This window comes from Calonectris borealis, chromosome Z, assembly GCF_964195595.1.
Source record: "Calonectris borealis chromosome Z, bCalBor7.hap1.2, whole genome shotgun sequence".
Lineage (NCBI taxonomy): Eukaryota > Metazoa > Chordata > Aves > Procellariiformes > Procellariidae > Calonectris > Calonectris borealis.
In genome coordinates this window covers 20225231-20248526 of record NC_134352.1, presented here as the reverse complement: position 1 = coordinate 20248526, position 23296 = coordinate 20225231, and the positions used below count along the sequence as shown (strand labels likewise).

Genomic DNA, 23296 nt, shown 5'->3' with positions numbered 1-23296 from the left:
AACAACACTGCAAGTAACAGAAGTAACATAGCTATCTGGATTTCTGTTAAAAATTATCATAACATTAAACCACTGCAAGAATGCCAAGCTGCTCTCTACGAATCTCATGTTTTTTATGTTATCTTCACACTTAGCAATTGCTCGATGTTCCTTACTCAGCAAACAGAGAACTACTTAATTTTGGCCAGCCCACAAATGAGGTTGAGACTGGGAATCATGAACTCATAAATCATATATTCTGGCATTTTTAGACAGCAATCTTCTTTACTTCTATTATTCATTTTTGGCACAAATATTTGGTCTCTGGGTTTCCCAAGCAAGAAATTGCAAAAAGGCTGTGTTGCACCCTTCCTTCCCAGCGGTTATTGTGTCACCGAAGGCTCTGGTTTACCCTACAAGTAAACCTTGGCATCTGAAGCTAAGGTTAAATTGTTATTTTAAGTCACATTTCTTGGTGCCTCAATGAAAGGACAGAACAGTACTATAACACTGTGGTACGGAGAGCTTAATCAGACTCTAGACTTCACGATAAGCAAATAAAAGAGAGTATGCAACAATGTCTGGAGAAGTGGTGCCCCAAAATCAAAGCGGATGTGGATATAGTATAAGGGTTCAGAAAGGATTTGTAGTAGAACTGAAGTCTACAAAAACCCTTGCATTCTCTGTTGACTGGACACAGACGTGACCTTCAACAGACGATCATCAGAAGACTACACTATGACTGATATGTAGATTGAATAAACCAGTCAAAGGGACAAAATGAAATTTCAGGGAAAAAAAAAAACAAAACGAGAAAAGGTGGGAAGATGCTAGTGACATATGAAGTTGAAAGAATCTGCTATAGATATAAAAATAATATGCTGATTATAACTGGTAAATATTCTATAGGGAAAATAATTTAGATATCTCTATCCGTGCATTAACAAGCCCAGCTTCTGCACCTGTCCCGTATCTCAGTGTCAATCAATGGTCCGATGATGGACTTCCCTCTGACTTCCTTGGTGAACATCACCACCTTGTAAAATTGGGCAAAAATAATTGACCAAACTAGAGCAATTGGGATTCTTTTTTTTTTTTGGCCACGTTCAATTTTTTTTGAGATGCCAAGCCTGGCTGCTAGACCTCTTCACTGAAATGCTGTCTGTACTTTTACATTAATAATACTGTTCCTAAGTATCTGCACTGGACCACAATTATCAACAGCCTTCTGCATCATTAGAGCACAAATTCATCACAAAACCCACTAACTTTTATTTCCAATACTAGAAAAAGACCCTAATATTCTATGGTAACTTACTTCTGCGGTACGTGTCCTCATCATTCCAGCATTTAAAGTTGGATAACTGCTGCTGTTCAAAACTATTAGCATGTACCACTACACGACCTTGAATGAGTCCACATACACAGAGAAATATCTGATGGGATAATGTAGAGACAGCTGCTTAAATGCTGGTGGCTGCAAGACTGCTGCTTGTGAATCCTGTGCATGGCCTTTGCTCTTCCATAATCTCCTGTTGCTTTACGATTGCTTTTGAAATGTTACATTAGGAATCTTCCCCACTGAACCAGGTGTGAGAGCTGGAACCCATGCTGAAAAGCAACACTTAGAGATCTAGATGCCCTGGCATCTGGAGAAACTGGGAGAGATTTCAGTCGTCTAACTTCCTCTTGATTTCTTGAGGACATTCTGAACATTTTCCAGAAGCCAACATTACAGGGAAGCTGCTCAGAAAACCACAGTTACTGAGAATACAACTGTGGTCTCCTAGCGACTTGCCAGCAAGGATATAAAGAAAAATACTGTAAATGACCTGTGTTCAAAGTGCTACACCTGTTGCAGCGTGTCTGTTACCACCAGTTCATGAGCTGATATGACACCATACTATCACAGTTATGAATACTGTATTTCCCTGATGATGATATTCTGGAAACAAAAAATAAGACGCTTGAAAAATTGAGGATGAACTGCCCCAGTTAGATACACCTAACTGGAATGACATTTTCTCAGAAGGTTTTATTGGGAAAGTTATCACTGACCTTTTCATTTTCGTATAATAGACATACCCAGTGGGTTGCAACAGCATAAGAAATAAGATTTTTATCCAACTATTTAAAAACTGTAATTCTACAAAAGTAGACTCCAGCCACATCACTGCTGTAAAGGCCAGGGATGCACCACACAAATTGCTGTTCTAAGAGAGCAGTTTTGAAAGCTGTGGCAGCTGGTATATTTGTGCTGTCAGTTTATGTGAGCGATGCCAACACGCAGAGCAGTGATACAACTTACCTAGCCAAGGTAGTTCTGTAAGAACTGACTTAGAAATTAGTCTGTTTAGTGTGTAACAGACCACATGTATCCTTTCCTGCCTTCTTGATGGAGCACATTACTCCAAAACCTTACAGACACAACAAATATCAACAACTGAATGAACATGCAATGCTTTCTTTGAACATATTAATACTCAAAGCCTATGTATTTATTTCAATATCTAAGATGACGGAGAGGCCTTCTCCTCATGCTGATGCACTCATTCTCAAAAGGTGAAAGGCTGGCACTTAAGGGGAGCATCCAGGCGGTTTTCCTATGGTTTGTCATCAAGGGAAATATCCAGAGGACCCAAGTGCAGCATGATGCTTGTGAGTCAATACCATTTGGCATGCACAGAGAGCTGGAAGAAAGGAACACCCATCAAAAATGTCTAGATGCATACAATTAGGGACACCCACCTGTATTAAAGAGGAATAAAAATCCAACGTGCTAGGCTTAAGTCTCTACCAAAAACAGGGGTTACTGGTTATTAACATAAGCAAACCACACTTAGAGATTACCCTGTCTACCAGACAGTAACAAACACAAATGTTGTAGTATAAGCAGGGCTTTCTTGAGCTTTAGATGCAATTGGAATAACTCTTGTGATCAGCTCTGTAGGATCTGTGATTTTCCCATGTTGTTATTTCCTGCAGCATGTTGAAGGAGAAATGGATGTAGCAAAGGTGTCAAATACAATCTGACATTCCCGTAACAGAGGTCTTGAAAAGAAATGGCTTTTAGTGCTTTTTTTGTGAGGAGAAACGAAGAAGACTAATTTCTGTATCACAGATAAATTTTTCCTTTGTGTTAGTGGTTACTCTCAACTCTGTTTTGTTCCATCAGTGCTTCTTATTGCTTTACGTAAAATTTGCATTCATTGATAACGTTGGTTTACTCTGTTATACTGAGCTTTGAACTAATTGCTCTCAATTAATCTGTTCCACTCTTTGATAGCTTATTTATCAGATTGGGAAAGATAGATTTAATGGTGCTTGCTGGAAACAAGTTCTTTAATTGAAAATACCAGCCTGGTTAGCTCACTTCGTGCTCTAGCAATTAAGGACAATTTGGAACAGCGTTTTTCCCCCTACTATTGTCTCCTTGATTAGATTTCCAAAGAAGCAGACAAAACAAATGACAATACCACCTAGCAATATTGGTTCAAATAAAAGCCCAGCAGCCAAATTACTTACTATGAGAAATGTGAACCATCCCCATCAATTCCAATGCTGTGTTACATTCATTTTGCTGTATCTTTGCTTCCCAAACAGGTAAATGGCAAAATTTCTTTCAAAATGCATAGCTCTATGCCTGCTTCTATACAATTATCCCTTTCCACAAATAAGCCAAATCAACAGAAGAAATTATTTTTCTTGATTAAGCTCCCACATTTCTCTTGGGATGAAACAAAACAAACAATTAATCTTTCCTTATTTGTTCTCAGAAGAACCTGCATCCCTAAATGTACGATAACCACGTACCTGTGGCAGGCAGTCGGCAGCAATTAGGCTTGTGCTGAAAATGAATGGACTAGAGTCAGAATGCCTAATCTGCTGAGAGTTTCAACAGGAGGGCAAGGTTAGACCAGGAAAATTCCCTTGCTGTGGAAATACTGTTAAAAATTACCACTTGACTTCAGCATAATTAACAAGGTTTGGGAATTTATATGAACTGAGTAATTGAAAAGAATTAGCAAGAGATATATACATTAATCTTCACCAGTTACAACATGCCTAATGAAATTAAAGGTTCTACTTCTACTTCATGCTTTGTTGCTACAAACTTTTTTCATCTACAGAAGAAAAAGTGTATTAAAGACGATAGTTATGAGAAATTAAAAAGAAGAAACTGCATCACAAAACTCAATTTTTATATCAATACTTCTTGACAGTTTTCTTATATATAATTCATAGTATTTATCACAACAAGAAACTCTATGAAAGTTTCTTATTTTAATGTCCGTGTTTTTAAGTCAAAAGGAAAAATCCATATCAGAATTATAAATTTAGGCATCATTCAGTAATGCGTATTTGTTTGTAAATGTACATGCACTTAAATGCAAGTCTGTCTCAGGACATTCTACAATCAACAGTTTCAGCAAAATGAGCTTTTTTACACTTAACTAAATCCATATTATATTTGGATTACAGAGAAAATAACCAGGTGAAAAGAAAAATAAAGGCAAGCAATGCTGACGTGTGTGGAGATAGACAATGTTAGCAGAAGATAACAAGCATTTGTTATTCTCCAAGGCTACCCATAAGCACAGGACCTTCTCCCCTTAGTTCACTCTGAAATCCTTCAACATATCCTTCAGAAAGGACACATGCAAGATTGCATAAAAGCCAAGAAAAGGGAACACACACAAGGGAATTATATCTAATGCAGGAGAGTCCAATTTACTGCAGGACCAAAGGAGAAGGCTCACTGACAACCTTGCCACAACCTATCCGAGGAAGATAGTCATCTCCTCCGCTCACCTCTCTTAGCTACTGATGGACTAGCTCTTACTTCTTGCTTAAGCAGCCCCTCTTGCAAAGAATTTTCTGTTCCTGTGCTCTTTCCTTGCAACATCTCTAAAGCAGAAGCTCAAGAATTATTGCTTATTTAATTTGGTATCTTTCCAGTAAAACCCTGTGATTAGTTCCACAGTTTTTTGTTGCAGGTTTTTTGGTTTGTTCCCCTCCCCCCCCCCTTCAGGATGGTCTACGCTAAATGATACAAACAATATTAGATAAAAACGTTAAAGTTATTATGGCACACTTAAAAGTGAAGAACTGTCAGGTTAAGCTCATCAATCAAACTTTAATTCAGCTTCCTTATGTGTAAGGATTTATTTAATATTGCTTACATGACCCCATACTACTTTTTCCCCCCAGAGTCAGTTCTTCATACAAAGCACAGAACGGATGGTATTCAGTTATTCAGCATATATTCAATATTTCGTTTTCTTCCTCTCATCTCCAAACGTGACCTGTGTCTTATGTGCAAATTCAAATCCTGCTATAAAGACAGAATTATTCACTTCTTCATGAACTTTGTTCCTCCAGCGCTCATGCGCAGTTTATAAATGCATAAAGAAAATTAATGATTGGTCTTCAGTCACAAAAAGAGTGTAGGCAAAAGAATACAATCAGATTGCATAAAGGCCATGATTTGGCAAACCTAGGTCTAAACTACATGCTAATTTAGTCCTGTACACTACTGAACAATCATCACAGAACATAGTGTGTTGCACTAGACATGCAATAATAAAATACTCTTTCACTAGAAAATGAGTTTTTTCCTTCATTGGCAATTCATTAAGTAACTTTACAGATTAATTTTGATGAAAAAGGCCTTAAGAAAAATTGCCTTGAAAGTCCAATTTAAAAAAGCAAGTATCATTTGTACATCAAAAAACAAGTATTAGCTTATGTAAAACAACACAGAGTAGGAAATGAAAATGCGCTTGAAATGCTATAGATTGATTAAAAAGACAGGGGAAACTGAGTCTTTCTACCATACGTCAGGTGGTGATAATAAAGACTCTGCAAAAATTACAGCTCCCTCCTTCCTTCCTTTACTGTAATGGACAAAAGATTGTTTGACTTCCCCCACCCCGCCTCAAGAAGCTCAAGCAAAATAAATTTTATTAAGAAAATTTATTAAGGAAAAAGAAAATTTAATGCCTACATGTCAAATGAGGAGTTGCCTTCAGGAAAAGGAAGGTGACCGTTTTTTCTTTCGTCGTGGCTCAATGAAATAAGTATCTCACACTTTGTATTTCTTTGTATTCCTAGAAGGAATCATGGCTATTGGAACAATTGGCCATCAGCAGACTGTAGTGACTACAGCAGTGTGCCAGCACTTGAGTTTTAATATCCCCAGTTCAGGCTGTGACATCTTAGGCAAAGAACTTAATTTCTTTCTCCCTCCTCTTAAAATATCTTACTGTTATTCTGAGCATATGCAGGTCATGACAGAGACCATTTTTCACCATATATAAATGCACAATTAGTAGAGTTTGATGTTCATCTTAACTTGGGTGAAAGTATGTGATACAACAGCATTATGATATACAGTCTAATGAAAAGAGAGCAAGCAGTTAGACATGGTTTCTAAACTTGTCATGACTTCTACCATAAATTCTGCTTTTAACTGAATAAAATTTATTTTGATCAGCTCTAACATGTAAGAGTGAAAGGACAGAGAAGTTAATGCAGCACAATTCTATACAGTAAAACCAAACAGATTACTGAAGATAATTATTGAAGGAAAAAATATGAATCATAAACTACAATGCAGCACCACTTGAAAAGCAAAAAATGTAACTCTTAAAACATAAACCAGGTAACTTTCCTAAGCGTACTTGAAAAATGCTTGGAATATTTCTGCAGGAAACACTTCTTCAAACAGAAACTCTTAATAAATGGCTCTTCTTTAAATTATCTATAGAATTATTTTGCCTTCCCATTTTCTCTTGCTTTCCACCTCCTAACAAATATGCAATCTGCATGTGTCAAGCACGCTTCTTTAAAATCCACAGCCATCTAAAACCAGCTATGTATCTGTACCACCAAAGAAACACGTATGCACAACAGAATCTTAAAAGAGCTGGTCGCAGCAATGATGGATTTAAGTTATTAACCGATCAAAAAAAGATGGATGGTGGTCTGCTTTTCTTAATCTACATCATCATCTAGATCTATTTAAAGATATGTGGTACACTAACAAACTTAGTTAAGGTTTCGATAAAATCAGTAGAATAATCTGCCCTGTTACATTGAGACTGTATCGATCAATAAAATCACTTGTACTAGGAAAGTACTGTTAAGTACTGACAATCCCAGCCATTAATATTATTTAACACTCTGCTCACAATCTTTAATGAGGACAAAGAACATTTTGTCTTTTTATACCTATCATACCATTGCTTTTAGAGCTCCTTACAGGTACGGTTCAACCTTGCTTACTGCAGACTAAATGGAGTTAGAGAAGGAAGACACTGAATAATTTTGGATAATCGAGAGAATTTTCAATGTGATTAACAGATGTGGGTTATTCAACAGACTTTCCAGCAAAACAACAGTTAAATCTTATTTCACTGAATCCAAATTTTACTTGCAACTTCTTAACACTAGACTCATTCTTCCCAATGTATTCAAAATTCAATGCATTTAAAACAAAACTCGTTTCCAGAAACAGCAATCAGGAAGATAAGCATCTGTTCTGGACTTGATGGGATTTTTTTTTCCCCTGCAAATAAGCCAATTTGGTCTTAAATTAGTTAGAAATAGATCCCAACAGTGAATGTGTACAGAGGACAAAGGGAAGGATTGCCTCTGCAGAAATCTTTGTGGTGGTTAATGAATGACACAAGGAAGTCAAAGTGAATTCTATCCAGCTCCTGCTATCAGATATGGGGAATGGTTAAACAGAAGCCTACTGGGAAAAAACCCACAGATCAGGCATGCACAGAATAAGGTGGAGCCTTTACAAGAGACTTTGCACAGTGGCATCTGACCTGCATACCTCTTCATTGTATCAGTATGATTCAACCATGTCTTCTCAACCATATGATTCAATCTTTTTTCTTTTAAGAATAGTGTTCATGACATATACAGAGCTCAGTTCATGAAAATACATTAACGTTTAATCAAATCTAATAACAAGCTGAAACACAAATATGTGTTTAATTACTTTAAGGACTACTTAGGAAAGGTCATAATGGTTCAGACCAAAGGTCCATTTAGCACTGTATTCTATCTCCAAAACCGGCTATAAATGGATATAAAGGAAGAGTATAAATGAGCAAGACTAACATATGAGACATTTTCCTTCAATACTCTAGCAGCCTTGAAAGTTATTTCCAGCTTGAGGACCTTCTATGCTTGATATAAACTGCTCTTCCATGAACCTTTCCAGTCTTCCCTTGAACCAACTTAAAATTTTGCATTCACAACACCCTTTAGCAAAGACACACAGGTATTCAGGAATAACTAAATGCTTGATATAGAATGCATTTCTGAGAATATAAAGGAAGAACAATTGTAAGGAATATTAACATTGACAGAGTGGATAAATGTGATGAATGTGAACTGCATGGAAATAAAATTTGAATAGCTGAACGATCATTGAATAGTTTTAAGATCACTTTGCCATTACATTTCCAGAATTAAATAGTAGCCAACTTGATTTATTTTTATTGCGCAAAAGCAAACACATGTCTCATAAAAGTGCACATATCACACAGAGAGATATTTCAATATTTCTAAACAGCTCCAACAGCACTGGTTCAAAACCATCTATCTCTACAGACATTACATTTTTTTTCCTTCTTTAATATTGATAATAGAATGTCAAGAACTGTTCTATTTAGAAAGCACTTACAGATTGCTACTCATCCTAGAGAACTATGTCAGCTTCAACCAACCCACAAACCAAGATCTCCCTGTCTTTATATGAAATCCTAGCTTTCGTTCTGCCTAGCAGAGCTCAGGCTGACTTTTATGTACCGCCCTGGGACATTTTTTCCTCCACAAAGAGAAGAGAAAACAGTGAAAAATCCTGTGCATCACCAAGGATTTGTTTTCCCCACTTCCTGATCCTACTCCAGCCAAGACAGCTCTGCAGCAGTATTTCAGCTACGGTTACAGAGGAGGAGTATTCAGCTATTGGAAGGCAAAGCTCTTGCCAGTGCACAATGTGGAGTACTTGCAGACTGGCATCAGGAGTCTAGATGGCTATTCTTAGAGCAGAGAACCCTCCAGTCTTCTTGAGGATGGACAAGGTTATATAGACTGGGTTCACATTTCTCCTTGTTAGAATAGCAAGAGGCGAACAGAAATTGAATCAGTTAAGCAGTGAAGAACTAATGAAACTTCCCACTAGGTGATGGAAAACTCTTTTTCTTCACAATTAGATAAAAAACCGTGAGAAATCAAACTATTTCACTCCCCAGAATGATAGTGAAAAGGGGCAATGACTGACAGTCAAAGAAAGCAGAAGATTCTTATCCTCAGTTGCAATATGAAACACTGTATTAGCTCTGAAGTGCTCTGCAACAGAGTTTCCAAATCAACAAAAAGATCCTTTCAGTATTTTAATTTTTTTTAATTGAAACTAAAACTTTTATGAAGCAACAGCACACGACTAGATCAACTTAAAAGAAGATAGTTCAAAAAGCTTTAGAATACAATTTGGATTGATGACTAAAATCAGAGGGTTTTTTCCTGGGGCTTGGGAAGGTTATTTAATCCTTCCATCCAAATTTGTTTATCTGTTCATACCCATTGTCCAGTCAGAAAAGGGTATTTATTTATTTATTTAAACTTTATCACAAGGAATTTAGTATCAACACGTATTGAAGTAATTAAAGAAAATCATCATGGCCCATGAAGAAATGACACTTTGTGCCAAATTTTTTGTAAGATAGTTTTCCTTCTGTAGTCACTAACTGCAGAAATACCTCATTTGTCTTCATTTTTTTGCAGTTGCTGTTGAACTGTTCCCCAAAAAAGAGTAAAAAAAGCAATATAATAATGGGTGATTTTCTCCTTTACATTTCTGATGAATTTACTCATAAAGCAACTACACATTATTCATCACTCTATCCACTGTTTTACTAACTCCACCCTGATGGAAACTAAGACAGCTAAGGAGTAGAGGATTGGATTCTACTTTCTTAAGAACAAAATCATACAGATACGGTTTTATTTCTCTTTTTCAGGATGGATTGGTAGTTAAAATATTTTTAAAGAGAATTGCATTTTGAAGAATACTGAAATATAGGTCAAAGTGCTTCTCAGATTTCCAGATTATTTCCTTAAATGGCAAACAAATCTCTAGTCCAGTTTCATAAACTCCATAATTCATTTTGAAGATTCGGATTCCTGAAACTGCTGGAATGCTGAAGTTCATCATGTCTTCACAGCCAAGTGAAATCTCACAGCCAAGCAGCACTTTAACCAGTCTTATCTCCAGGAATCAGGATTGTTCGCTTTGTAAAAAGTTCAAGAGTAAATAAAAGGCAAGTATGTTTTCTTGACCTCACCAGAGAGAGAAATATTAGCTCTACATATTAACTCTGGTTAGAGACGTATGTACATACAGACCCTACATACATATAGAGCAGTTCAGAAGGTTTACAGCCCTCTGTTTTGTATTAGTCTTGCCAGTCACAAGAAGAATTTCTTCAGGTCACCCAGACCACAAGAAACGCGTTAGTATCCTGAAGCTCATCAAAAACATGGGCCTCCTCCAAAATCTCTCTCCACAACCAAATCATTTCAGTGAAGACTAGGAGCAGCTACAGAGTCTCACACTGAGGTGTGGGTGCCGCTTCACAGTGAATTGTCTTTAATGATGCTTGTTATCTTGTTGGACTGATGATATCAGCAAATTATGAGATTTCTTCTGCCCAAGGAGGTTTGCTGATTTTGGCTGGGATAGAGTTAATTTTCTTCCTAGTAGCTGGTATAGTACTGTGTTTTGGATTTAGGATGAGAATAATGTTGATAACACACTGACGTTTTAGTTGTTAGATGTGCTGGTTTTGGCTGGGATAGAGTTAATTTTCGTCATAGTAGCTAGCATGGGGCTATGTTTTGGGTTTGTGCTGGAAACTGTTGATAATACAGAGATGTTTTCGTTACTGCTGAGCAGTGCTCACACAGAGTCAAGGCCTTTTCTGCTTCACACCACCCCACCAGCGAGCAGGCTGGGGGTGCACAAGAAGTTGGGAGGGGACACGGCTGGGACAGCTGACCCCAACTGACCAAAGGGATATTCCATACCATGTAACGTCATGCTCAGCAAATAAAGCTGGGGGAAGAAGAAGGAAGGGGAGGACGTTCGGTGTGATGGTGTTTGTCTTCCCAAGTAATCGTGATGTATGATGGAGCCCCGCTTCCCTGGAGATGGCTGAACACCTGCCTGCCCATGGGAAGCAGTGAATGAATTCCTTGTTTTGCTTTGCTTGTGTGCACGGCTTTTGCTTTATCTATGAAACTGTGTTTATTTCAGCCCACGAGTTTTCTCACGTTTACCCTTCCGATTCTCTCCCCCATTCCACCAGGGGGGAGTGAGCAAGCGGCTGGGTGGTGCTTAGTTGCCAGCTGGGGTTAAACCATGACAGGGGGTTAGAAAATATCTATTCCATTGAACTTTAAAAGGCAGACCTGTCAAAGGGCAAGTCCCTGGGGCAGAGGGACTGGATGGCTATAACATCCAGTGTCAGCTTACTGGGGCAAGGATATGACCTAACTCCAAATCAGTAAGAGCAGGTGGCTAGATCAAATTCTTCCCCATTACCAATTCACTGGAAATACGCTCCATAAAAACTGCTCCTCCAAGACTACAACATATAAAATCTATTTGTAACAAATACTGATCAGATTGACAACACAGCTGCAGCTGCTTCGATAACCAATTAGATAAGGTCCCTCAGTGCTACCTTAGGAATCCTAACAATGTCTTCAATATCCAAAATAAAACCCCAACTACCTGTTCAGTTCGTCCATCCACAAGATGACTTACTGAACTCATACACAACAATAACTGTGCAAAAGGGAGCATTTCAAGTGATCTATATCTCCTTTAAATACACTTGCAAAGCAGACTGTATTTCTGTATTGGTTTGTGATAAATGGTCAGTCCAAGATTATACAGTGGATTAAAAAAAACAAACAAGCAACCACCACCCAGAAGCTACAATGCTGATTATCAGTCTGCCCTATCATCTTCCACACTTACCTTTACCTTCTGGTACTTTCAAGCAAACCTATTTCTCCAGGCTCACAAACATACTATCAGGAGTCACATAATTTCAACGCAGGTCCAGTTGGCAGCCCTTCTCAATTTAGAGGCTCCCTACACAACCAGCTAAAATCTGCATCTTCTGCCTTTTCTCAACACCAAACTCTTCAGGAAACAGACCAAGAGAAGCCCTTTCGTAACCATAAACAAATCATAGCTAATTTCAAATCTTGGTGCAACTTAATGATACCACCAGAAAGATTTTTGCCAGCAATAGTGTAATCCAATGATTTGTTTTACAAATTTTAAATCAAAACCACCTGTATTCTCATCTCTGCTGTATTACAAGCTACACACTCAGATACACAAATAAGTAACTATGAAGTCAGAATTTGTATCACACACTAATTGATTTATGGTAACTCTTAGTTGATAGCCACCACAAGGTAATTAGAGCTGGTTTAGCCCTCCTCCACTGTCAGTAACAGACATTTTCTTATTTAGTGAAGACTAAACCAGCTCAACTTCAGTCCTGTGTGCTGTAGGTTAAGATCATGCACAGAGACAGTTACCATGGATCAGCAGAGGAGCAACAGCTTATTGCTTCATACTAATTTGAATGTTTGGGGGCACTCTGTCATTCATTTATCTTTGCATCTGTTTCCTCATTAATAAACATAATCCTTCTTTCCTCTTGTCAGTCAGTTGATTGTTCTCAGTATTCACAAGGGCTCTGTATTATTATTATACATGCAGTTGAATTACTACACATACTAGTGCTTACCAGACAATTGTTCCACAGTATTAAAAATGAAAGTTGTAAATTCCAGCCAAACTTGTAAAATATGAAAGTCTCTTAAAAATAATATAGATAAATCATTCTTTCACAATTCCATGAAAATTGGTCTATTATAACAAGAAAAAATCCCCACTCAACCTTTCAAAAAATAATAAAAAATAAAAAATAAAAAAAAGCCATCTGATGAATATTAACTGACAGTGGATACTGATAAATTTAAGAAAATGACTATTTGTATCTCACAGTTTAATAATATTTGGTTTATTCATAATTTTGCTGTTCTTCAGAAAGATACAATGAAATGTTTCTGAGCTCCTGCCCATCCACTCCAAGAAACAACCAACCTGTGCTGAAAGGATTTAAGAGGGCAGTTTCATCATGAAAAGGTCACAAAGAAGTAACAAGGTACTGGCAACTGCAGCACCTTCTGGCTCACACCGGGGAATTTCTTGCTCTTTTTACTATTTGATACAGACTGATTCTACTATTCTAATTTCATATCATTATTTTAATCTGCATTTAACTATAGAAAACTACTTAATTAAAAATATATTAAGAAGCCAATATGATTAGACCATGTCAGATACAGGTTTGTATTCGACTGCTCTCTGCATGGCGTATTACTTCTTGCTTGTAGAGGTTTTCAAGGTGCAAAGTGCAATAATGAGAAATGAATATGTATTGCATAAAACAAATTATTTGAATGTAACATCTGTGTAAATGCTCAATTTCTGCAAGAGATTCTGGCTGGTTTTGAAAAAGGAGTTAACAACTACCATGACTCCATAATAGTTTACCAGCTGCACAAATGGCTGGCTACTAGGTACTACCACTGATTAGTGATGGTAGTAGCCAAACTGCTGTTACATATTAACTCTCACTAGTATCACCTAAAAATATGTTTGCAGTATTTTATATACCTGGTATTAAATTAAAAACTGATCACGTCTTCTAAAATTGTAGCATGTTGCTACACTGTGTCTGGGAAAACGCTTGGCACTATTAAAAACCTTCTGATAACTGAAGTGCCTTAATATGAACTTTTAATTGTCTAAAATTAGGCTCTCATTATTTTAAAAATTAAAATTTCACTGATGATTAGTTCTGCTTTCTGTTAGCAGAAACAGAAATTAATGACTTTGACAAGAATATTAATGATTTTTCTTCTAGTTTTAATTTAGTATACACATTAGTATGGATATAACTTAAGAGGCTTGTCATGGTTTAATCAGATGATGTCCAGCAGTCCCTTCCAGCCTAAACCATTGCATGTTCCTATGATAGCCAATGGTGATAGAAGAGGGGAAAAGTTAATTAAATGTACAAGACTCTACAAGAACAAGAGCTGACTAACTCCTCCGGTAGGGGGAGATATTCTTTTAAAGATTATCAGCAATTAAAAAGTGCTAACCAATTTACCCCCGTATCTTCTTAACAAAATCAACCTCATAACAGAAATCGGTACATGTGCCTTAGTAGCAATATTCTGCAAAAGACAGTTGTATGAAAATCGGAAAAAAATACAAAATTCACAGCAAACGGCTGTACGAGAAAAATATACTGATGATGGAGCAAGCTGTGCTGACAGCCATCAAAACCAAAAAGGCCCTATTCCTTTTCAAAACCAAAGTCCCTCCAACAGCAATGTTTTTTCACCCACACAATAAATGTAATTTTCAGATGACAAAGATGCTACAAATATCATAGAGCAAGAAGGAAAAAAGGATTAAATTTTTCAATTTAACAATATTAACTAAATATTCAAAAATAAAAAATAAAAATTAACTATTGCCTGAAACGCTCCCTATATCTCCGAACAAAATCTGAGCTGTTTTTTTCTCCTTATTTCCAAATTTATTTTTAAAAGTTTAATGTCAGAAGTAATACTGTCTCATGTCACACTATAATTCTATTCTCCTTAAGCAGTTTTCTTTTACAAACCTTCCTGAGAATCAGGGAGGTTCCTGAGCGATGCAGGTTACCATCTATTTTCTATGAATGCAGTTCACTGTCCATTATGTTGCAGTTCACCATTCTTCCAGTTGTGCCACTGCAACTGTGGATGATGACATAAATCAGATCTCTGAAATTTTTACTACTCTGATCTGAGTAAAAATAGAATGCTCTACTCTTGCCTTCCTCCCAAAACAATTATCTTTTGACTCAGATAATTTCTACGATCCCCTTCAATAAAACAGCACTTGCATCAGTACAGCTGAGGTGCAGTGAACTAGGAACCTGTCTAGAGGAACACCTTAATCTAGCTTTGTCACCAGAGAAATGGCTATGAAACTACACCACAGGGCATTTTTAAAGCAATCATGGTGTCATCAGAAATTCTGTTTATTAAAAAAGGCTGGGATTTATCACGGTATATTTAGACATCTATATGTCCAAGTCATTCCTGAAGACTCCTTTTACAGTCTGTAGCAAATCAGAACCCAAATAGGTAGAATCTGGGACTTTAAATGCAAGTTTCCTAACTGACTGAGATGAATATGGGATGACAGGAGCCTATTTCAACTAGATGAACAATTCAGATACAAGCATGTACAGTAGAAGAATATGAATCTGATGAGCTGATTCTTCCCTAGTCTGTCTAAATGGAGGTGAGTTAAATAAAGCCTCCTTGTATCTCTTCTGCAACTCTTTTGATTGGTACAGTCAGAACAACTTAGGAAAGAATAACATTTTCCCCATTTTAGGCACAGGAAAATGAGGAACTAGTAGGTTTGCCGAAGTCAGCAGCTTTTGCCAGAACCAGAAAAAAAATGCAGAACAGTCTGGATTTCTAGTTGCTAGTCTTGCTAAGTGAGCAGAAACCATCACTACTGGTAAGTATCCAGCCCATTTCCCACCTCTAAAATTGCCTATCAGGAAAAGACCCCACTTCATACCTGCTGTATCTTCAAATGCTTTGGATACTACCCCTCTGAAAATGGATGCCGCTTTTACTTTCACAGTGCTAAGAAGAGACTCACCTGCAAGTACAACTCCAAGCCTTGCCGTCGCTGCTCCAGAACCTTGGGGACCCAGTTTCTCACGTGCTTTGAAGGGATTTCTGGAGTTCTTATGAACTTCTTGAGCTGCAAATGAAAAGAAACGCAGACAGAAACAAAGTATAATAGTGTCTCTTTAAAGTAAACACGTTTTTGTTAGAGATGAGACAGTAGAGGTGAAATCACCATGCATAAAGGACAACAGCACGGCAATGAAGTTACTCACCATCAGCTCACTGAAATAACAGCAGACTTCACACCTACATGTTGCAGTTAAAAATCTCCACATCTAGCTGCCCTGGACAGTGAAGAGGAACCTTACTAACAATTTCTTGTGACTAACAGCCTTAAAACAAAACAGCAACAATTACATTGAAATACTTGAAATTAATTCCCCATTAGTCAACCTGGGATGATACCTCACCACATCACTGTGAAGTACCCAGATATTGCCTTGCTAGGTGCGCTGACAAAACACTGTGACAATTTCTAACTCTAGATATAGGCAACTACGAACAGGTGGGAGAAATACAGGGAAGAGATCTAACCATTTGTCTGGAGAGCTGGCAATCAAGAGAGCAAAATATCTGTGCTTTCAAATTGCACCAACAGATTGACAGTTGTGTTTAATATCTTATACAGAGAAAGAGCAAGATTGCCACTGAATATATTTCCAAGAGAGCTCCATAACTATTCCTCTAAAGATTCTCACAGGAAAGCTTTTATAGATCTATACAAAAATGTGTATATGCATATACAGGAGTGCATACAGATAGACACAAACATACATTCTGACCACATCCTCTTGCTGGAGCAACATAATCTTTCAAAACCAAAAAATATTAGTATTTTCCTCAAAACTATAGAGCAACTGGAATACAAACTACATAACAACTGGAACAGACTCCATTGCATTTTAATAGAAGGTGACATTAGACATTCTTTCTCTTGGATATTGCCTCTGAGTAAATCCGAAGCAAGGAATGCAAGGAAAGAAACTCAAAATTGACTTTGACATGCATACCCGTGGGAGACTGAGAATTTACATGTCATCTTTGAGCTTGCTGAGATGTCACTATAGGAAAAAGCAGTGCCAACATATCAACATCTCTACAATCACAAGTAACGAAGCTGCAGCAAAGAAACCTCAATTGCTCTGGAAACATTTTGCAACTTTCTTATACCTGAACAGTGCTAAATTACAATCAAATATGAAGTGAGAAAAACAACTCACCAAAACAAAACCCCAAACCCATGTACTTTTACTGACTGATATTAAAGCCAGAATATAAAACCCCAATTTTTCCTCTAAATTGATTGAGAATGTTGAAGAAGCTATGGTCACAGCTGTTGCGAACTATGACAGCACCTGCAGATGAGTAACAAATGAGGAGAATGCTCCTGATTAGGGGAGACAAATCTGAAACAATGTAAGCGTCCACCGAGGCCTAGCTGCTTACAAGATAAATACTCTGCGGCTGGTACCTCAGCTGATGATTAACAATCCTTTTGTGCTCTGTGGTCCTGTTATATAAAGCACCCAATAAACAATTGCTTAAATGTGCAAGCACAGGTACTGTGTGTAGGCATAAAGCACATGCTATAAAGATGTACAAAGAATAAATGGTAAGCCCACTTTCTTATGCTTACAATAATCCAATATTGCAACAAATAATTTTTACAATGTCAAAGAATATTAAGCAAATCTCCGTATGTGTTAGCTAAATTGCTTCAGACCTGTCCCTACACAATAAATATTTATCGGACGACAATTATTGTCTGTAATACCTTCCTGTTCCTAACACTGACCTGACCTAATGCCCATTTGACATACTGTAGTCTCTACTTCCTGCAAGACTAAAAGATGGCTCAAATTATCAAGTAAAGAATTATTTGTCCAAGTGTGAAAAGTCAATATGACCTAGAGTGCACATTAATTATTCTAAAATTATAAATAACTTGCAAAACAACATCTTAAGATTTTTGCAGATTTCACTGCAGTAGTTGTAACAGTCACCTTCTAGCATTCTGGTGCTTAAAAAGAACTACCAATATTTAAAAATGTAAAAGAAAAAAAGTATAAAAAGGAATTAGGGCATAAATACGAATAAATGGTTGTATTTTTAATTATGTTACACAGATAGAAATAGTTTAATTCTTTCTAAAAAACTCTCCATATTAAAATAATTAAACTTTTGTTCAGACTTGAATACAATACTGTAATGTGAATGGTGCATAGCCTGAAAGGCCTGGTTTGTCGTTCATAACCAAGTCAAAGTATAATGGCCTATGTAAACTATGTAAAAAAACAGCCAGCAGCAGTGCGTATTTTCTGTCAAGGTAATAATTTGTACTCCTGGTGTAGCACGGCAGTCGTGAAAAGATTTTAAACCTCTTCCACTACAGCCACATTGCACAGGAAGTGGGGCTTTACTTTTTTACACACCTGGAACACAAGAAAGGTTGAACCCAGGAAGGAGACAAATCCAGCCATGTTCTTTAAAAAACCAAAAAGTTATCAAAATTAATCAAAACATTAATTGGCATTCTGATGAATGAATGGTATCCTCTATCAGCAATGGAGTCCTCCTTCCTCCATACGATGCCAGTGGAGCACGTCCTTCTCTGGTGAAAGGCACAATCTCCCCTTCAGCCTCTATTCCCACTTTCTACCACGCTTGTTCTCTACAGAAGCTTTGTTTCTCCTGCTCGCTACAGATATCACCAGCACTAAGAGCACCTTGAATATGCAGTAACTTTAAAGATATCTTTCCAATTGTCATGTACTCACAGTAATTTAGAGTGAAACTTACATTCTAAATTAAAGGGGAAGAGAGGAACAAAAAATAAATACCCTAAATGCTGAAAGCAAACTGGTATCTAGACCTGCGTATAAATAGTGTCATGGGATGTAAACAAATTGTTCACAAAGAACAATCGAGATACAAGTTCAAAATATTCTTCTCTTGTAAAAACTGTTCAAATACACATCCTACTTTTTAAAAAGTGTTGAGATTTTCTGCTCTACCACAAAACAGAGAGAAGAAAGGGTGAGACCGCATACTGTATTACCAGAGAATGCTTTCTCCAGGATTTCTGTACCTGAAAGTACTAAGAAAGGTTCAGAGCACAAGCTGTTCAACCATGTTTACTGAAATTTTACTACAATTTCAAGAAGTAAGACTTAAGAAAAGAAGCATATTGTTGCCAAAATATGCTGGGTGTTTTGCATCTGTACAGGGAACAAATAAGAAAAAGTCTCTATCAAGTTTGTAGAGTAATACAGACAGACAGCAAGTGAGGAGTAAGATGAAACAAACTGAAGAGTGGTGCAAAGTGTCCAGTTAGAATACCTGTTTTTCAGGTTTGTTTATTTTGCTGCTATTTCTGGAGACAGAGAAAAGGACCATCATTTATTTTTTTGGTGTTCTAAGGAGAAATCTCTGCAAAGGGAGTTACTGCAGAGGAAGCAATGTATAAGGAGAGAAATCTGAGAGCGAGACTGCAGTCATTTGTGACTTTTGTGTCCAGTAATTGTGCAATTCCAGAAATTACAGTTAAATTAGACAACAACAAAGGGAAGAAGAAAAAGCGGAGGCATTCAATGCTTTTTTTGCCTCAGTCTTCAATAATACTGATAGACCTTGGACTGCCCGGTCCCCTGAGTTGAGGACCACGAGTGTGGGGACAGTGACTTTCCATTTGAGGACCCAGCTGGTCCCTTACCATTTCAGTATCAGCTGAATGTTCACAAGTCCACGGGGCCTGATGGGATTCATCCCAGAGTACTGAAGGAGCTAGCAGATGTTATGGCAGGATCCCTCTCGATCATCTATCAAAGGCCTTGGGAGTCTGGGGAGTTCCCCGCTGACTGGAAGCTAGCCAGTGTTATTCCAGTTTACAAGAAGGGTGTGAGGGAAGAGCCAGGGAACTACAGACCTGTTAGTCTAACCTCAGTTCCCGGAAAAATTAGGGAGAAGATTATACTAGGTACTATTGAATTTAAAGAATAATGCAATTATCAGGTACAGTCAATGTGGGTTCACAAAGGGGAAGTCCTGTTTAACTAATTTGATATCCTTCTACGATAAGGTCACCCACCTAGTGGATGAAGGGAAGGCGGTGGATGTAGTTTTTCTGGATTTTAATAGGCTTTTGATACTTTCCTTCACAGCACCCTTCTGGACAAGTTGTCCAACTGTGGGATGAGCAGGTTCACGATGCGCTGGGTGAAGAAGTGGCTGAAGGGCAGCGCTCCAAGGGTTGTAGTGAATGGGGCTACATCTGGCTGGCGACCAGTCACCAACAGTATTCCTCAAGGCTCAATCCCAGGGCCAGTGCTGTTCAACATTTTTATCAATCATCTGAATGCAGGAGTTTAATCCATTAGCAAGTTTGCTGATGATACCAAACTGGGAGGTGCTGTTGACTCTCCTGAGGGACAAGAGGCCTTGCAGAAGGATCTAGATAGATTGGAGCATTGGGATTAATGGGATGAAATTTAACAAGTCAAAATGCCAGATCCTGCACGTAGGACAGAGTAACACCGGGTACAAGTATAAATTGGGAGAGGAGTGGCAGGACACCAGCCCTGGAGAAAAGGATCTGGGGGTGCTGGTCAACAGCAGGCTCAATATGAGTCAGCAGTGTGCACTGGCAGCCAAGAGGGCAAACCGCACCCTGGGGTGCATCAAACACAGCACAGCCAGCCGGTCAAAAGAGGTGATTGTCCCACTGTGGTCTCACCTCGAGCACTGTGTGCAGTTCTGGGCCCTACAATTTAAGAAGGATATGAAGGTCCTTGAATGCATCCAGAGGAGGGCAACAAAGCTGGTGGAAGGGTTGGAAGGCATGTCCTGGGAGCAGCTGAGGACTTTGGGTGTGTGTAGTTTGGAGAAAAGGAGGCTGAGGGGTGACCTCATTGCTCTCTACAGCTTCCTGAGGAGGGGAAGTGCAGAGGGAGGTGCTGAGCTCTTCCCCCTGGTGTCCAGTGACAAGACACATGGGAATAGTTCAAAGCTGCAGGGGAGGTTTAGACTGGACATTAGGAAGCATTTCTTTACTGAGAGGGTGGTCAAACACTGAAATGGGCTTCCTAGAGAGGTGGTCGATGCCCCGTGCCTGTCAGTGTTTAAAAGGCATTTGGACAATGCCCTTAATAACATGCTTTCACATTTGGTCAGCTTTGAAGGGGTCAGGCAATTGGACTAGATGATTGCTGTAGGTCCCTTCCAACTGAAAATACTCTATTCTATTCTATTCTATTCTATTCTATTCTATTCTATTCTAACTACAAGAGTCGGTCTACTTGGGTAGGGTGCGTTTTAAGCATATAAATCCTGATTTTCCCCTCTTAATGTTTCCTAATTTATTTAGTTGTATAATCTCTACTCACCTGCTTTACTTTCAATTGCAGGATTATTCTCATATGTAAAATAAAGCACACATATTGCAAGGCTTGGTGGTGGGTGAGTGAGTTGTACTACTGATTCTGACACTGTTGCTCATGTGGTATCATATGCAATGTGAACACAAGGGCAAAATATCTGAGACATATCTGAATTAAAACAATAAACATGGAAATGAGTATTAAAAAGTGGCAGCTGATACTATAACTAGGGCAAGAAGCAGTAAGGCAAGAAATACTAGCACATCTTAATTACACTGCAGTAAAGCAAAATATATTCTTGTTCCTTGGACTTTTGAGGGCCAACACACAGATGGGTCCATAGTTGCCTCTTGTTGACCCGAGTCTGCTTATACCCATACACCATGTAAGGCTGGCAAAATCTATCCTCTCTGCCACCAGGATAATGCTTCTTCCCTGAATGAGATGATTCCCGAGCTGATTCAGGGCGACCAGCAAACATGCTGGTGGGGGTAAGCTCCTCTGACACTGCAGTGGCAGGAGCTGTAAATGCCCGTGCTGCTCTCTGCCATTTGCAGAGGAAGCTTTTCCGTACTGAAGGCAAGCAACACCAGTCAAAGCAGTTGAGCGTGCACACACTCCACTGCCACTGAGAGCTACAAACCAACAAACGTTCAGTTGACCCAGGTCCTAGGAACGAAGGACTGAACTTCTTCATTGCAGCCCCACCGCTGGCAATGGGCTGTAATGCTTTTCCAGAATTCTCCTTCACAATACTTGGCCTCCGTAAGGCAGAAAAATGTAAAACTTGCCTTTCAGCTGCACAACTGTATAGCATGTTCCAGTTCAGCCTGGAGAGGAGAAATCATACTTTTCCTTTAACAATGATCAAAACAATTTAAAGAACAATTAGTGGATAACCAATTTTGAAAGTACTGAGTTCCCTTCTATATTAGTTAGTAAGATGATTCAGTAGACAAACTTAGCAGGTATTTTATATCACATTCATTGTATGAAAAGCAGCAGAGTAAGATGGTCTACTCAGTCTTTTTCATGTCTAGTTTCCTGGTGTATACAAGTTGTTTCCTCAACTTTACCTATAGCAGGTTAGCAACACAATTTATAGAACTAACAAATTATTTGCCTAATTGGATAAAAACCAAAAATGCGTTTGTTTGCTATAGGAATGTGTCTTATTTTGTGATTTTACAAGAAGAAAAAAACATACTACAGACAGCATTTTAGCAATACAGCATGTAAACAATAATCAAAAAGAAAATGAGAGTTAGTAATATCTGAAAAGTCATCATCCCTTTCCACAAAATAGAGAAGTAACTGAGTTAGTTGGGAACTCATTTCCAGAAACGCGAATCACAAGATATATTTAAGATAAAACATGTATAGTAACAATTTCAAGATAGAGAAAAACATCACAACTAAGGCAAAACAAAGTTACACCTTATAAAGAAAGAGATCACTACCTTTTTATGAAGTGCATGGAATTCACTATACCTCTTCTCCACAAAATGTTTCCTTCCACTCATTAGCACCTCTATTTTAAAGACCTGAAAATTATAAATAATAAAAAGGAGATTAATGTACTTGCACGAACAGTTCTGTGACATGGCTGTCACTGCACATTTTACAGTCATTCCAGTAGGTGGTCCCAAAAAACCTATGATGACTTACGAGGCTCGGAAGTACCAGAATGATTAATGGGAAGTATGGCTGAATCTTCTGTTAATAAGCTTGTTCAACAAACATACAAAAAGACAAGTTAAGTTTGGACTGTATACTGTACATTAAAAACTAAGCATTAGAATATTAGAAAATATTCCCTTTCAGAAATATTTAATACATTTTGAAGTCGTTAAAAAAAAGATTAAAACAAAGGGTGGTAAGAACAAAAAAAAAAAGAGAGAAAAGAAGCAAAGATTCATTCTTTTTCCCTCTTACAATTCGGCATACTAACACACTCACACATGTTCAGTAAGAACTGGATAATAGATTCAGTATGTTATGCATGGAAAAGGAAAAATAAATGCAAACACTGTATCGTAGGTTAATTTCCTCCGAACCTA

General features: G+C 37.9%; 1 protein-coding gene across 5 annotated transcripts in view; it reads right to left on the bottom strand.

The window, feature by feature from the left end:
• The window catches only part of SNX24 (sorting nexin 24), a 92272-nt gene that overhangs the window by 23737 nt on the left and 45239 nt on the right, over positions 1-23296 (bottom strand). For 3 of the 5 annotated variants that reach the window (XM_075138458.1, XM_075138460.1, XM_075138459.1), the window contains 2 exons: positions 22697-22780; positions 15830-15934 (listed from right to left, as the gene is read on the bottom strand). In XM_075138458.1, coding sequence (XP_074994559.1) covers positions 15830-15934; positions 22697-22780 — 189 coding nt within the window. Of the gene's footprint in view, positions 1-15829; positions 15935-16073; positions 16146-22696; positions 22781-23296 lie in introns of those variants that run through there. The other 2 variants (XM_075138461.1, XM_075138462.1) reach the window with 2 other exon arrangements.